This window comes from Aethalodelphis obliquidens, unplaced genomic scaffold (assembly GCF_003676395.1).
Source record: "Aethalodelphis obliquidens isolate GAN/ISIS:26980383/991018 unplaced genomic scaffold, ASM367639v1 scaffold8, whole genome shotgun sequence".
In the NCBI taxonomy this organism is placed as follows: Eukaryota; Metazoa; Chordata; class Mammalia; order Artiodactyla; family Delphinidae; genus Aethalodelphis; species Aethalodelphis obliquidens.
In genome coordinates this window covers 639811-653981 of record NW_020837952.1, presented here as the reverse complement: position 1 = coordinate 653981, position 14171 = coordinate 639811, and the positions used below count along the sequence as shown (strand labels likewise).

Sequence of the window (14171 nt, the reverse complement as noted above, 5' to 3'; positions counted from 1 at the left end):
ATCCAGGTTAACAGGGAAACTCGGCTTTCAACCCTCAGCTCTTGGGTTACTCAAGCATGGTCACCATGAAATTTAGCCTTAGCCTGAAGATTCAGAGTGCAAAGATCATTGATATTGAAAATCAAGCTATGTGAATGAGGACAAAAAAGAAAATAGACCCTGTGCCACCACCTGTTGCTATTAGGGTTTCCCGAGGCACGAGTGCTGGAGAAGGAGCCCACCTCAGCGGAGTTCTGAAACTGACTACTCAAGCTTCCCCTAGATGCCCTGCCATCGTGGGGCTGGAGCCTGCGCTTTGGGTGGTGGAGAGGGTGGAGACAGTTCAAGAAACTTTCAACTTCAAACCAGGTCCTCTTAATTCGCAAGTTATTCCTCCTCAGGGAAGCAGCTTCTCAATCCTCAGGCATCACTGCTCTACCTCGTCCAACCTCCAGGGGGCATTAAGTGCTCTGTTCTACAACAGCGATAGGCCAACCTGTCACCATCAGAGGTAGACGGACTGTGATAGGAGCTCATGGGGACAGTACAAGCAGGGCTTCTTCTGTTCCCTTCCCATCGTGTGCTGATAACACTTCACAAGCAACTATTCTACGGTCCCCCAGAGGTGCCTACTGAGACACCCAGACAATCAGAGGAGACACAGATGAATCAAAAGCAGGGTTTACTTTTCTACCAAATTCTCCAATCCATGTTCCAGCCAATGGATGAAGGGTAAATCAGATCCTACAGACTCTTGGTAAAAACAGTTTTAACTTTCTACAGGAAAAAAAAAGTTATTTTTTTTTCTTTAATAAAGTTCCTAGGCATTTGGAAGCAGATGAATAAATTTCACACATTGAATAGTCTGTGCTTTCTTCTTTAATGTATCCAAATGCTCCCTCCCTGCTGCCTCTTCTGTGATGAGGCCCCGAAAATAGTTCTGCAACCGCACCGACCGTCTTATTTCCGGATCACTCTATCGTCTGATACCCTAGAACCATGGCATGATTTTAACTGATAATGGCCCAAGAACAGTTGAAAAGATCTCAGTTAAACTCTTCAAACCTTCTTTGAGTGCCTACTATTTGCTGTGCATAGGCTAGGCACTAGGCAGTGATCCTGCTGGTTCTGAGAAAAGTAAATGGCGCTACAGAGAGGAGTTTTCCTCCCTAGTGGCAGGAGGAACGTCTGCTGGGGACTGAGAGAACCAATTTCTCCTCTGGTTCTACCCCCTGGGGTAGGTACAGGGCTCAGGCCCCGGAAACAGATGCTGTGTCTCTTCTGACAGGTGCTGCCATGGAAGGACCACGAGCAGTTTCTAAACAGCTGTGGAATTTGCTCCACAATCCACATAGTGATGTGTCTCCAGGGAGCTCTGGGTCATGTGGCCAATGTAGGAAATCTTCACTGAAGTTCTAGGGAAAGGAAAACCAACGAGAATTAATTGTTTCTGAGACGAAATAAGTAAGAAACATCGCCCGAGTAATTTCTTGCAAGCTCAGGCAGTAATATCCACAGGTCCTAGATACGTATCTTCATGGTTACACAACCAGGAGGTCAGAGGATCTTTCCACATCCCCAGAGACACTGTGCCCTGAGCTGACCCTCTAAATATGTGGTTCTGAACCGGGGACGATTTTAACCCACAGGGGACTTCTGGCAACGTCTGAATATTTGGGGTTGTTACAACTGAGTGGGGGAGGAGGTGGTGTTACTGGCATCTAGTGGGTAGAGGCCAGGCTGTAAAACGTCCTACAAGGCACAGAACAGCCCCTCGCAACAAACAACTGTCTGGCCCAAAATGTCAATAGTGCCAAGGCTAAGAAACCCTGCTCTAACCCTGCTATTTCAAATGTCTGCAGCAGAACCTTGTCACTAGCAAATTTAACAGTCACGGTTCTAGAGGTTACCCTACCGGTCCATGACAATGTGGTAATTTGTGTGGCTATAGAGTAAGTCTGGCCAGATGCCCAGGGCTTACGCCTTGAGAAAGCTTTTCTTTTCTTTACTAGTTCCATCAGGATTCTAAAGGGATCACACAACTCGACCCCATTTCATGGAGAAGATTCTACAACTAACCGTTCACTGTGACCCTGGTGATTTGTGACAGGGATTTGGACACTGTACCTAAACGACAGCAAGGCTCTGCCGTGTCTGTGCCTGTAAGGTACTGGGCATCCCCCCTTTGGTCTGTGGGTCCCACGGGCTCTCCTGAGCAAAGGTGGCCAGCTCACGTGGCCTGACGGCCCAGGCTCAAACACAAAGGCCCTGGACACAGGGAAATGAGCAACGTACCGCATGAAGACCACTGTGCTGTGCACCAGGATATCGGGTAACCTGCAGAAGAAGCTGCAAAACAGCAAACAGAGAAATGGTTGTTTTTGTTTCTGTTTTTTTAAAAAAAGGCGAATCAGCAGGAGTGCTGAGTTACACTGTCAAACTGAGGAGCAGTCAGCCCCGTTTGGGCACCTCCCCTGCCCCACACCCGCCCTTCTGGCTTAAGTGCTGTCCTGGCTCACTAGTTCCGAGTCCCCACAAGTGTCCTTCCATCCTCCCACATCACCATCTTTTTGTTTGTTCATACCCATCACAAAATGCTGCAGCTTGGAAATGTTTCTAGTGGCCTAATGTTCTCTTTAAGAAATTGGAGCACTTCAGTCACATATCAAATACCACATCCTGGGCTTCACTGGTGGCACAGTGGTTGAGAGTCTGCCTGCCGATGCAGGGGACACGGGTTCGTGCCCCGGTCTGGGAAGATCCCACATGCCGCGGAGCGGCTTGGCCCGTGAGCCATGGCCGCTGAGCCTGCGCGTCCGGAGCTTGTGCTCCGCAACAGGAGAGGCCACAACAGTGAGAGGCCTGCGTACCGCAAAAAAAAAAAAAATACCACATCCTCCAAATAAACTTCAAGATGCCCAAAACTAGGGAACCCACAGGCCCAAGGCTGGAACTTAAGGCAGGACCGGCCCCCAACAATTGAGCTCAACTCTGAATCCCTTTCATCCAGTAAAAAGCACACATGTAGAGAACACTGTCCTTACTACACATAGGAAAATGGTCCTCCCATCTCAGCCTTCACGGTAAAATTCACCTGAAAATAAGACACCAGAGTCAGTCTGTGGCTAAGGAGGCTTGACAAAGAACAGTACTACAATCTGCAACACAAGGACCTGAGAGCATTCTTCTATCACATACAAAATATTTCCCCAAGACTGTCCCTAACCCAGACGATGAGCCTCTAACAGATCTTCCAACCTCTTCTCTGTTGAGAGGCCAATGGACCACACGGCCTCTCCTCGATTGCTGGCAAATCGCTTTCTCCGACAAATTCTTTGGTTCCTGTAACACTTAAATGCTAGCTGATTTTTTCCCCTAATTTTTCATAATTACAGAGCTCATCACGTCTTCCTCATCAACCAGTTGCTACAAGTGGAAATGAGGAGAGGAAGAGGAAAGTAATGAGGTGATAGCATTCCACAGTGCCTACTCTTTTCTCAGGCCCACGGGGCCAGGATCCTAAAAGGATGGCATACCAGATGCTCGCTCCGAGGTGGAATGAGGGAGATGTTAGTTGTCACATATGACCCAACCACGGTGTTCATGTACTGAACCTGGCTGGACAGGCTGGTCACCGCCACAGAGTAGAAGTTGGAGTTCCTGATTTTCAGGGTGGCCTGCATCAGAGCAAGAGAGGAAACACGTGTAAGTGTCCTGGCTACAAGACTCACAGGTGCACACCCAGGAAGGGAGGCCCTAATCTTACCGTGATGGCGAGGATTACAAGGGAGTCCTGCTCATTAAACGTGACTTTCACCACTTTGATGCCGTCATCATCCACGAGGACCGAATGTGGAAACAGGAAGAAAACCACCAAACCAGATGCCAGGAGACAGAGCAGAACAGACAGGAGGACATACTGCTTCCTGCAAACGACAAAGCACATGACCAACCCAGGCAGTCAGAGATCAAGGTCCAATCAGTCAAGATTAAATGCAAAAGCAGGAATGAGGCGGGGAGGGACAAGAAAGTGAAAAGAGCAAGGAATCACAAACCAGGAAAGAGTACGTGGAGCGGGTTCACAAACCCATCTGAATGCTGTCTGCCGTCTGGGAAGAGAAGCTGAAGAGAGGAACTGTGTGGACAGAAACATCTCTTCACCTGCCAGGACACCCTCTTCTCCAATTCCTACTGATTCAAGTTCCTTCATTGGGCCCTCTGTTCTCAAAACATTTCTAGCTTCAAGTTCCCTTCCCCAGACTGTGATGGGGGCAGAGACATCTTACTTGAGCAAACAGTATTAAAGCAAGTGGGGAATTTACAGGAACAGATAACGTTTTCAAGAAGTTAACTGGCATTCATACACAGAAAAAGGGACTAGGGACCACCGCAGGCATTAACAGGAGAGACGCAGGTGACTCACGTTCTCTGAGGACGCAATCTCTGATCACTGTGTGGGATCAAAGCCACCAACTCATTTACTTGCTCTAGAAAAGAAACAAACAACAATTTCGGTACAATAAACCCCACGTGTCGTAGTACTTTCTATCACATACACAGTAGCCTGTCACAAATATATTGTCTGGAATTAGACGTTTCTAAGATACCAGTTTTATATTTGGGGTCTGATGAACAAGAAACAATATGTAGACAGTGCTACAAATTACAAAATATCTATCAGTGCTCCCACGGCAGTGACGTGGAAGTTGAGAAATGTAGGATCTTGTTCTGGCTTTACTGCAGGGCCTTGAGCTGCTGCATGGCTTTCAGCTATGGCATAGCCTTGGGGAAGTCATTACCTCTCTAGGCCACTGTGTCCTCATCTGTAATATGAAGGCTTTGGAGTAAACGGTTTCTAAGGTTCTTACCAGCTCTAAACCTCTGTGACCCTCCATCTACCCTGTTAAGACTTCTTGAGAGCCAACTTAGTGATAGATGATTCTGTACCCAATCCAGGCTCCACGCCTGTGCGTGTTTTTCTCCCTCCACTTGACTTATTTTTCAGATCTTAGGTGGTTCATGATTCACTACCTGCTTCCTTGAACAGAAGCTTCCAAGATGGTGTCTGCTCCTCCCCCACAAAGCCACGCCAGGCCTTATGAGCAACAGCAATAAAGAAGTGCGCCTGTCAACAAACCCCACAGTCTAGAGCAAGCCAAACGTTCCAAACCAAGGAAACAACGAACAAAAGAGTGCAAGTGAAGAAAAGCAAGGCTTTCAAATACTGGGAAACCTAGAGAAGCTGTGGAACCTGCGCAAGTTTATCAAGGCAGCTCAGCTGGCTCCACAGGGCATGGCCTATGACCGTGGTACTGCCGCCCAGGAGAAAAGTTCTGCCTGGGAGACCGGAGAAGCCCTCTGGGTATCCTGGAATTCTCCTTGGGGAATCATCCTTCCCATGATCACCAAAGACTCTCACCTGTTGGAATGTAGCCTGTCCCCTGGCACGTGAGACAGGTGATGCTATCTCGCCCTGTGAACTCCACATATGGGAACTGAGCAATGGCTTCTTCCTGCTCCCGTTCAGCCAGCAAATCCTCCCTGTCATCTGCCTTCTTCCGCTTGCAAGAAGGGGGGTGAGCATAAGCGGACTGCTGGGACCCCATGGCCAGGATGTGCCACTTGTGTCATGTCCTAGGATGCAAAGACGCAAGTGAGTGCGTGTTGGTGGCCGTGCATCTTTCTGTGAGAAAAGTGAGAACACAAAAATGACCGAATTGCCGTCCTGAATGTGATCCCAAACACCTGCACAATTTCTAGCAGGCTCTTTTTGTAGCAGTGCTCCCTAACCTCCCTCCGACTCCTGACACACACAGCCGGAGAAACGGGGCGCCAGCTCCTCACAGCCCCACGGCTCAGGTCACCCCAGCTCCCACGTGGTCCAGCTTCATCCCTTCCTGTCCGCTATTTGCAAACTCTGGGCCCTCCTCGAGAAAACCTCCCCAGCAATCAACAGGCACCAAATTAAAAACAGGCCTCAAAGATTCCCCACCCCCCTCCACTCCCAAACCCAGGAGGCGGGCTCAGGTCACGCCCCTTGGCAAAAAGCGCGCTCCAAGCCCACCGGAGTCGCCCAGGAGGGAGCAAATGCCGAAGGCTCCAGACCTGCAGGGCACGAGCTCCCGGCAGCTCCTTCACGGGCCGGACCGCCAGCCACCTGCCCGCTTCAGCAGGTTTACCTTCCTCTTGGGTCTTCGGAACTGCCCGCACTCGATGCGCACGCGCAGAATGGCAAGCTGGCCCGGGGACGCCGGCGTGAGCGCGCGCGTGCGCTCTTCGCGGCCCTGCTGACGGCGCCGGGAGAGGGCGGCAGAGAGCTGGGGGGTGGGGTTCGGGTTGGAGCAGCGCTTCTCGGGGCTTGAGGCTGGTGCAGTGGAGATGATTGAGTCCCCCAGAAATGCTGGGAAAGGCTCAAGTTTCCAGAGGAAGAGGAAGGCGGAAAGAGCCGGCAGCCAAAGCCATTCTCAGCTATTCTCTGAGCATAGGGGTTGTGTGGAGACGCCGAGGGTAAAAAGTGCATCAGACACAGAACCTGCCCTCATCCTGCTTTAGGGCGTCCCCTTCCCCAGGCCTAGACACACACACACACACACACACAAGGCATGCACATAAGGGGTTAGAGGACACTTTTTAAAGGGCGGGTTTCTTTGTAGGGACTGCCTGGTTGCGCTTCGCCTGCAGCAGAAGGAAGCAAGCGAGGGCAGACTTTAAGCAGGTGAAGTTATAAAGACGATGCTGGGGAGAGGAGAGATTCTGAACTGGGTGAATGGGGGGCATGCCCTGCAACGTGGAGGGAAGCTGGCGACCTTCGAGGTCTCTGCCATCTCCACTTCTCTCTCCTCCTTCTCCTGTGAAGAAGGCTGATGCCACTGCTGCCGTCTAGGCACCTGTGCAACTGCTGGTCCCAGTCAGCCCACTGAGTCTTTAGACTAAGAAATGGTAAAGAAAAAATTATTGAATGACACTGGTTGGAGACGGCAAGGCAGACTTTGTTCAAGGTGGGCAATGGTGATAGTTGTGGAGGGACAGCTGCACCAATGGGGTCTTCCAGTGGGGGAGAGAGATTGGGTTCAAGTCTGAATCAGCAGGGTAACTGGGAATTTAGAGTCAAGGAACAGGGTGCCGGTCAGTGGATGGAAAATTACTAAGAGAAAACATCAGCGGTGAGGGGAATTCTGGCTAAACTGACCTAACGGGATTATTGCTGAAGACACACCATGGTGGTCAGACATTACCTGGGGGATGATGGAGGATGAGGAATCCAATCAGATATGGAAGGTGATCAGATCTTGAGAGGGATTCCTGCTAAGCTGACTTAGCAGGGTTTGTGCAAAAACTGGATTATACAATAAGTGCACAGATGGGCCTAGGAGAAGGTTCAGGAACCTGACTAAAGTTTGGTCAAGAAAAGAATATTTGGCAGAAGCAACAAGAAACCACTGCTCCTCTTTTTCCATCTACGGCCCGTACCTTCCCCTTCCTGAAATCGACCTTCACCTCTCTCCTTGCAAGCTCTATACCAGTTTATATTCCTCGTTTACACAAATCTGATTTTGTTGGAGGCAACGATTTGCTCAATGAAAAATACATTTCCCTGCCTACTTACCATATGACACAGTTTGAGCCAATGAGGTGTGTGAGACTTCCAGGAAATCTCCTTAAACGTGATGGGGACTCAACCTGTGATTTGATCTTCCTCTTCCTGTTTGGAATTTAGACTTGATGTTGGAGACGGGGCAGCTATCTTGTGCCCATGAGGCAAGAAGTGCATGTTAAGGAAGGCTGGGTAGAGGGATTAAAAGAGCCTGGGTGCCTGATGACCTTTGGAGCCACACTCAGGCTCTGGACTACCTTTCTTCTGACTTCTCATCACATGAGAAAAATAACCAACCCCACCCCGACAAATTGTGTTGTGTGTGTGTGTGTGTGTGTGTGCCTTTCTCATAGTGGGATGCAATCCTAAAAGATACAGACGCAGAGCTAGTTAAAGGGGAAGCCTGGATTTTAACACAGGCAGTCTGACTGCTTTACCCAAACACCATGTAGGCCACACTTAGGTTTCTATCCTCTTCTAACATCTGCCTTTAGGGCACATGCCTTTAGAGAGAGGGAGGCCTCTTGCCTGTCTGAGGCCTGTCTTCCAAGTTCAGCTTTCTTGTCTGAAGACCCACTTCTCACAGGGAATTCACCTGGGGAATCTGGGGAATGAGCCCATCCTTTAGTCACATGGGGATTGCCTCACTTTGTGGCCTCTGCTGGAACCCTGCCAAGGGCAAGAGGCAGTGAGCCTAATGTCCACACTGTGGATGGACACTGCAGAGGGTGGTCCAGGCTGTCCCAGGCACAGGGAAGGTGAGGAGGCAGCAGCCTGCTTCATACCAGCTTAAGAGGAAGAGAAGGCCAGGGGAAGATTGAGGGCTGTGGATGTTTCATAAAGGAAGAGAAACAGGCTAAGGGCTTGGGCCTGTGGTGAGGAAAAGCGGGGCTCATGTTGCTGGGGACTGTAAAGGGGGTCTGGGGGCGTAACCAGCAGAACCCTTGAGGCTTTCTGTCCACTGTCTGGGACAAATAGACTGTACCCTCCAGTGTGGCTCTTCCTTGTGACCCCAGCACCCAGTTTGAAGCCTGGGGCATAGTAGGCCCTCAATAAACACTTGCAGATCGACTCCACCTGGAAGCTGGCCCGCACCGCCTGGGGGAGTAGTCCCAGCATCCCCCACGGCCATCCAGGAGGCCGTTTTAATTGGGCAGCACATTCCAAGGAGACACACATCACTTCTCTCTTGTGCCTGGCTTCCAAGGTTGTCTCAGCACCCCAGTTATGAGCAGTGAGGTTACTGCAGACGTGAGCTCACGGGGGGCTCTCTGTGGGGGGGGCAGGGTGGAGTGGGACAAACTGGGGATCCCTGCCCTCCCAGCCTCCTCGATTTCTCCAGGTGTGTTATGTACTCCCGGCCCCACAGGCTGAGGGCAGTCAAGGTATTGAGAGGCCTGTGGTCCTGAAAGGCCCTGCACGTGGGAAAACCGAGGGCTTAGAGTTGGAGGTGTTCTGCATGGTCTTCATTCTGCCCCCTTTACTAAGTCCACAGTGGAGAAAACTTGCTTGAGGTTAAATGACACCCAGTTAGTGAAAAAATCCAGACCAGAACCAAATCCTCTATTTCCTTGTTCAGTATACTTTCCAAAGAGATCAGGGGACCAGTTAGAGTGTGGGCAGTGAGGGGCAGAGCCAGGTCGTAGCCCATTGCTGCAGCCACCGTGGCCACGGGCAGATTTCAGGGCCACACGACCCTTTTTATTTAAGGGATTCTGTGTTTATCCGAACTCACATCAGAGATCTCAGTGTTCAAAGCTCTGGTGCATGTGTTGCTCAGATAAAGAGAGAAATCGATCCCACCCTCCGAAGTTCCAGGTCCAGTTCTCTAAAGGAAGGTCTAGAGGGAGAAGGGGAAGAAGATGGTCCCTTGCGTTTAAGAACCTCTTCCAGCAATGGAGCATTTTGCCACTTGTGCTTCCATCTGTGTGAAGCAGCTGTTATTTCCATTTTACACTGAGACACAATCGGGGAAGCTGATTGTCCCAGCTATAGTGGTAAGGTCAGAACTGGATCGTGGATTTTCTGCTCCCAAGTGCTGTCTCTTTTTACTTTACTGTGCTATTTCCTAGGAAGATTGGCTACAGAAAGAAAGTTTACAGGCCTGTTCTAGGAAGAGAAGTGGCACAGAGGGTGCTTATACACAGTAGCGGTCTAGGTTGGGGGTTTGCACTGTGTCCTGGGCCCATAGCTGTGTCCTGGGCCCATAGCAGCGGAAGGCAGGAGCTCTGCCCAGAGAAGTCACCTTGATGGCGAGACCCCTTGGGATGCAGGGGCTCGTGTGTGCAAGGAACTGACAATCCATCTCAAGCCACTGAAGGTCTTAGCCCTTTACCGAAGCTGCAATGAACCATGGTGGTCCTCCAGGCCAAGGTCTTCCTCAGCTCCTTTCCCAAGGGGCGTAGAGGAGGGTGATTGTGGGGCTCGTGCTCACCCAGCTCAGGGGTGCACCCTGGAAGAGCCAATAAAGTGTTCTGAGTGCTGGCTGCATGGAAGGCGTGAACCTTCTTCCACAAACCCAGGTGGACAAAAGATGTCCTAGCAGAAAAAAAATGGAAACCAACCTAAATCCAACTCAGAGCCCCATCCTGACTGGCTGGCAGGGGATTTGGTCTTGGTCCCTGAGGCTGCCTTCCCTTCCCCGGGATGTCTCAGGAACCCAGGAAGCGGGGGTGGAAGGGCCTCTCGCGCTCAGCCCACCGTGTCGCGCTCTCTCCTCGTTCAACACCCCATGGGCCTCTGATCTGGGCGATGGTCCTGCTTTCTTGGGGCCTGGGAATCTTTGCTCAGGCTGGCAGAGCTGGTGCCCAGGGTCCTGCATGCCCAGTGCACGGGCCAGACCCAGCCAGGGCAGGGGTCTCAGAGCCTCCTGGCCCCCCCAGTGGGCTCCCCCGAGGGAAGCCCCTTCCCTGCCTGGGGCAGGCTCCATCTCTCCCTGCCGTCCCCATATCTTCCTTTCTCTCCTCAACGGCACCTGAGGAGAGTAGCATCTCTCTAATGAGCTGAGCCATTGATAGAAGACAGTTTAAGAGGTAGACTTAAAGCAACCTCGGAAGAAAATTTCTACCCCACGTAAATCAAAGAGACCCAAAGGGCTGTTATCTCCTTGGAACAGGGGGACAGGAATACAGGGAAAACAAAACAAAACAAAATGACATCTTAAAAGGAACACCTGAACCAGATTCTCTTGTAGGGGGACTTGGCAGGTGGAGGAGACTAATTCCTCACCCCTGAACACTAATAACAACTCTCCCCAGGGTCTATGTGATGGCTGCGGGGGCCTTGACCCTTATAACTGCCAAAAGTCCCTCCCCTGACAGTGACCTGAGATGAACACACTCTAAGTCACATCGGCATATGTGCTATACACACGTAATGTAAACTGAGTGGCCCTCCCTCCCCTCCAGGAACTGGCACCCCTAAGCATCTCCCTCCACCCAAGAGCTTCTGGACCGCCTCCTGAATGGGAATTATGTTAGGAGCTGGCACCCTCGGGGCAGGTGTGGGAGGAAGGCTGCCTGGGCTGGAGAATTTGGGAAGCCTGCCTGAGCAGGGAGGCCAGAGGTGGGCTTGCTGGATTGCTGGATTTTTTTTTTTTTTTTCCCCGTACGCAGGCCTCTCACTGTTGTGGCCTCTCCCGTTGCGGAGCACAGGCTCCAGATGCACAGGCTCAGCGGCCATGGCTCACGGGCCCAGCTGCTCCGCGGCATGTGGGATCTTCCCGGACTGGGGCACGAACCCGTGTCCCCTGCATTGGCAGGCGGACTCTCAACCACTGCGCCACCAGGGAAGCCCGGATTGCTGGATTGTAACTCTATAGTGATGAGACCAGTCATCATCATTGTATCATCATCACTGGCAGCAGTGAGCCAGTCTTCCTGGTTGACCTCCCCCAGCACTGCGTTTCTCACCCCTGTGCCAGCTTCAGGGACAAACCTGGTGGCTGAGCTGCTGCACATCTGATTATCATCAGAAACTGCCGTTCAACTCCTGTCCGTATCTGCTGCCGCGCTGGGCACTTGCCTAGGGCCTCAGCCAGCGGAGCCTCTGCCCAGAGGAGGGACCAGCCCTGAACATGAAAGCATCCTGCGCAAAGCAGGCAGTGAGGACGCAGCAGGTGATAGGAATAGTGGAGCTCCAGGGAGAGCCTGAGGCCAGGAGGCAGAGGTAACCTCCAAGAGGTGTTTAGAGAAGCAAAATCCATACCCAACCCCATCCTGAAAGGCAACCCTCTGAAATAGCTCCTGGTGTCTTCCCTCCCTCCCCATCCATAGTCTGCGATCAGATTCAGGCCCTCTACATCCTTTGCCTAGGCAATTGTCATAGGCTGCATAGTAGGCTCTCTGACTTCCAAAAATGATAATTTACTGAGTGTCTATTATGTGCCAAGCACTGGAGTAGGCACGTCCCACACAGTATTTCATCTGGCCCTCTCAGCAGCTCTGCAGGCTGGGCGTCATCAGCCCCTTTGACAGACGAGGGGTCTGCAGCTCAGAGAAGTGAAGCGACCTGCTGCGCCAGCTGGGGTACAAGCACCACACCAGCCTCGACGGCTTGCTCTTCTAGCCCTTCCTCCACAGTCCATGGGTCTAGGGGTCCTTTGCTGAAATGCCAACGTGGTGGTATCATCCTGTCTCTTAAAACCTTCTGTGGCTCCTCAGAGGCTGCAGGAAAAGACCCAAACCCCTTCCACAGCCTGTGAGGCCCTTTCCACTCTCCTGCCGCCCTCTTCCCACTAACCACACACTCCGACCACAGAAGACTATTTGTAGCTCCCTAAACACGCTGGGACTTCATGTGTCTGCTCGTTCTGTCCTCTTTGTGCAGGATATTCTTTCCTCCCTGCCCCATCTCACTCCACACCCCGTTTCCTCTTCCCAGAGAGATCCTACGCAACCATCCAAACACGGCCCAGCGGTCACCCTGAAATCTTCTCTGCACCCCCATCCCCTGCTGCGCCTACACACGCGCTGCTTGGTGTCAGCACCACTGTCCTCACATCTTTCTGTCTCTGCTGGACTCCTCTCTAGCACCTGTGATTTCTCCACTATGTTATAATTCTCTGGTACCCAGGCTGAACGTCCTGTTAGACTGTAAACTCCGTGTGGGCAGGGTTGGTGTCTCTGGAGCCTAGAGGAGAGCCTGGTGGAGAGCAGGAGCTCCATGAATATTTGTCGAATGAGTGGGTGAGTTGAGTGAATGAATGGCAAGCACCTCGGGGCAGGGACGGTGTCACAGTCACAGGACACGGTCTGTGTCCCCATCTCGTGGCAGGTGCCTGGCATCCAGTGGACGTGCAGTCAAGGGTGAATGAATGGAGGCGACAAAGAAGAGGGAAAGTTGGACTCAGAATGCAGTGCAGGCCTGGCACTGCTCGATTCCTTCCGCCAGGGGGCGCGAGAGGCCCAGGAGCCGGGGCCCTCAGACTGTTGGTTCTCTTCTCCTTGAGGCTCAGCCATAACACCCGCAGAGGTTTGGGGTTGTTCTCCTCCGCAGAAGGATTCTGGAGGCAGCCCGGATCCGAGGGAAGGAGCCCACCCAAAGCTGGTTTACTGCAGCAGCGGACCCGGCACTGGCCTGGCCTGCCCTGCCTGGTGGCACCGGAAGGAGCCAGCTCCCCATCCTGGGATCCGGATGTACCCAGGCAAGGACCACCTTGGGGCAGGTGGGTGCTGGCAGCTGGAGGCTATGGCTGGAGCTGAGCTGGTCCAGAGCCAGGAAAGGGCTTCACATCATGGACCTGGGGGAGGTAGTTTGCACAAATTCCTGGACAGTAAGCAGCTCTTTAGAACTCACAGCTTTGTCTTCCTACCCAACCCCATGCCATTCAAGGCCAACCTTCCAGGGAATCGGGGTTGGGAGACAGTGCCGAGCAGGACATAGTCCCTGCCCTCCAGGTGCGCCCTCCCTCCCCGTGGAAACCCTACACCCGAGCGTGACCTTGGGTACCGACCTTAACCCTTTCTGGGCCTCAGCTTCCTCATATGTAGCATTGTTAAAATGATGAAACGAGGTAATCCATGAGAGTCTCTTAGAATAATGCCTGTCAGGCTATCAACATTCAATAAAGGGCAGCTATTATCAGCTATTATCGTGATGATGAGTCTCTAGCAACAAGCCTTTAGAAGCTTGCATGGAAGGCCCACAGGAGACCACCCAATGCCACCATCTTTGGATGAGCCTTGAGAACCCACCCAGCTGGGCTTCCCAGCTTCCCAGCTGGCAAGTCCTTAGGTATGGAGAAGAGGGCTGAGTACTCTGTGCTCATGGGGATTTCAGACCTGAAAGGGAACACACCAAACAGGTCCAGAGGGAGAACTGAGGCTCAGAGAGGCCCAGTGACTGGAAGAGGTCACAGGGACAAGTGGAAGCAGGGCCCAGTCCACTGACCTGCCACCCTACCTCTTGGGTTCTTGGGGCCCCATGGCTGTGTGACCACCTCCTGGGCCATTCATCCCAACCAAGACAGCTTGGTGATTTTGATCTAAATTAGATGCCGCCAAACATTTGTATTATAAAGAGTTTTTAGAGTGTTGTGGCTTTTGCCTCTCACCCGCTCCTGTGAACGGGTGTGCCGGGGGACCCGTACAAACAGGAA

General features: G+C 52.1%; 1 protein-coding gene across 5 annotated transcripts; it reads right to left on the bottom strand.

Moving 5' to 3' along the window:
- Positions 1 to 644: 644 nt before the first annotated feature.
- On the bottom strand, positions 645 to 6204 carry TMEM106C (transmembrane protein 106C). Of its 5 annotated transcripts, none has more exons than XM_027106069.1 (8): positions 6159 to 6204; positions 5399 to 5613; positions 4403 to 4466; positions 3746 to 3905; positions 3516 to 3656; positions 3024 to 3073; positions 2275 to 2328; positions 645 to 1394 (listed from the first exon to the last, which is right to left on the bottom strand). In XM_027106069.1, the coding sequence occupies exons 2-8, from the start codon at positions 5583 to 5585 to the stop codon at positions 1298 to 1300; spliced, it is 753 nt and encodes a 250-aa protein (XP_026961870.1). In that variant the 5' UTR covers positions 5586 to 5613; positions 6159 to 6204; the 3' UTR covers positions 645 to 1297. The 5 variants fall into 5 exon arrangements, with proteins under 5 accessions (XP_026961870.1, XP_026961868.1, XP_026961869.1 ...); XM_027106067.1 differs by having other exon boundaries at positions 6085 to 6195; XM_027106068.1 differs by having other exon boundaries at positions 5399 to 5662; positions 6085 to 6182.
- Positions 6205 to 14171: the final 7967 nt, after the last annotated feature.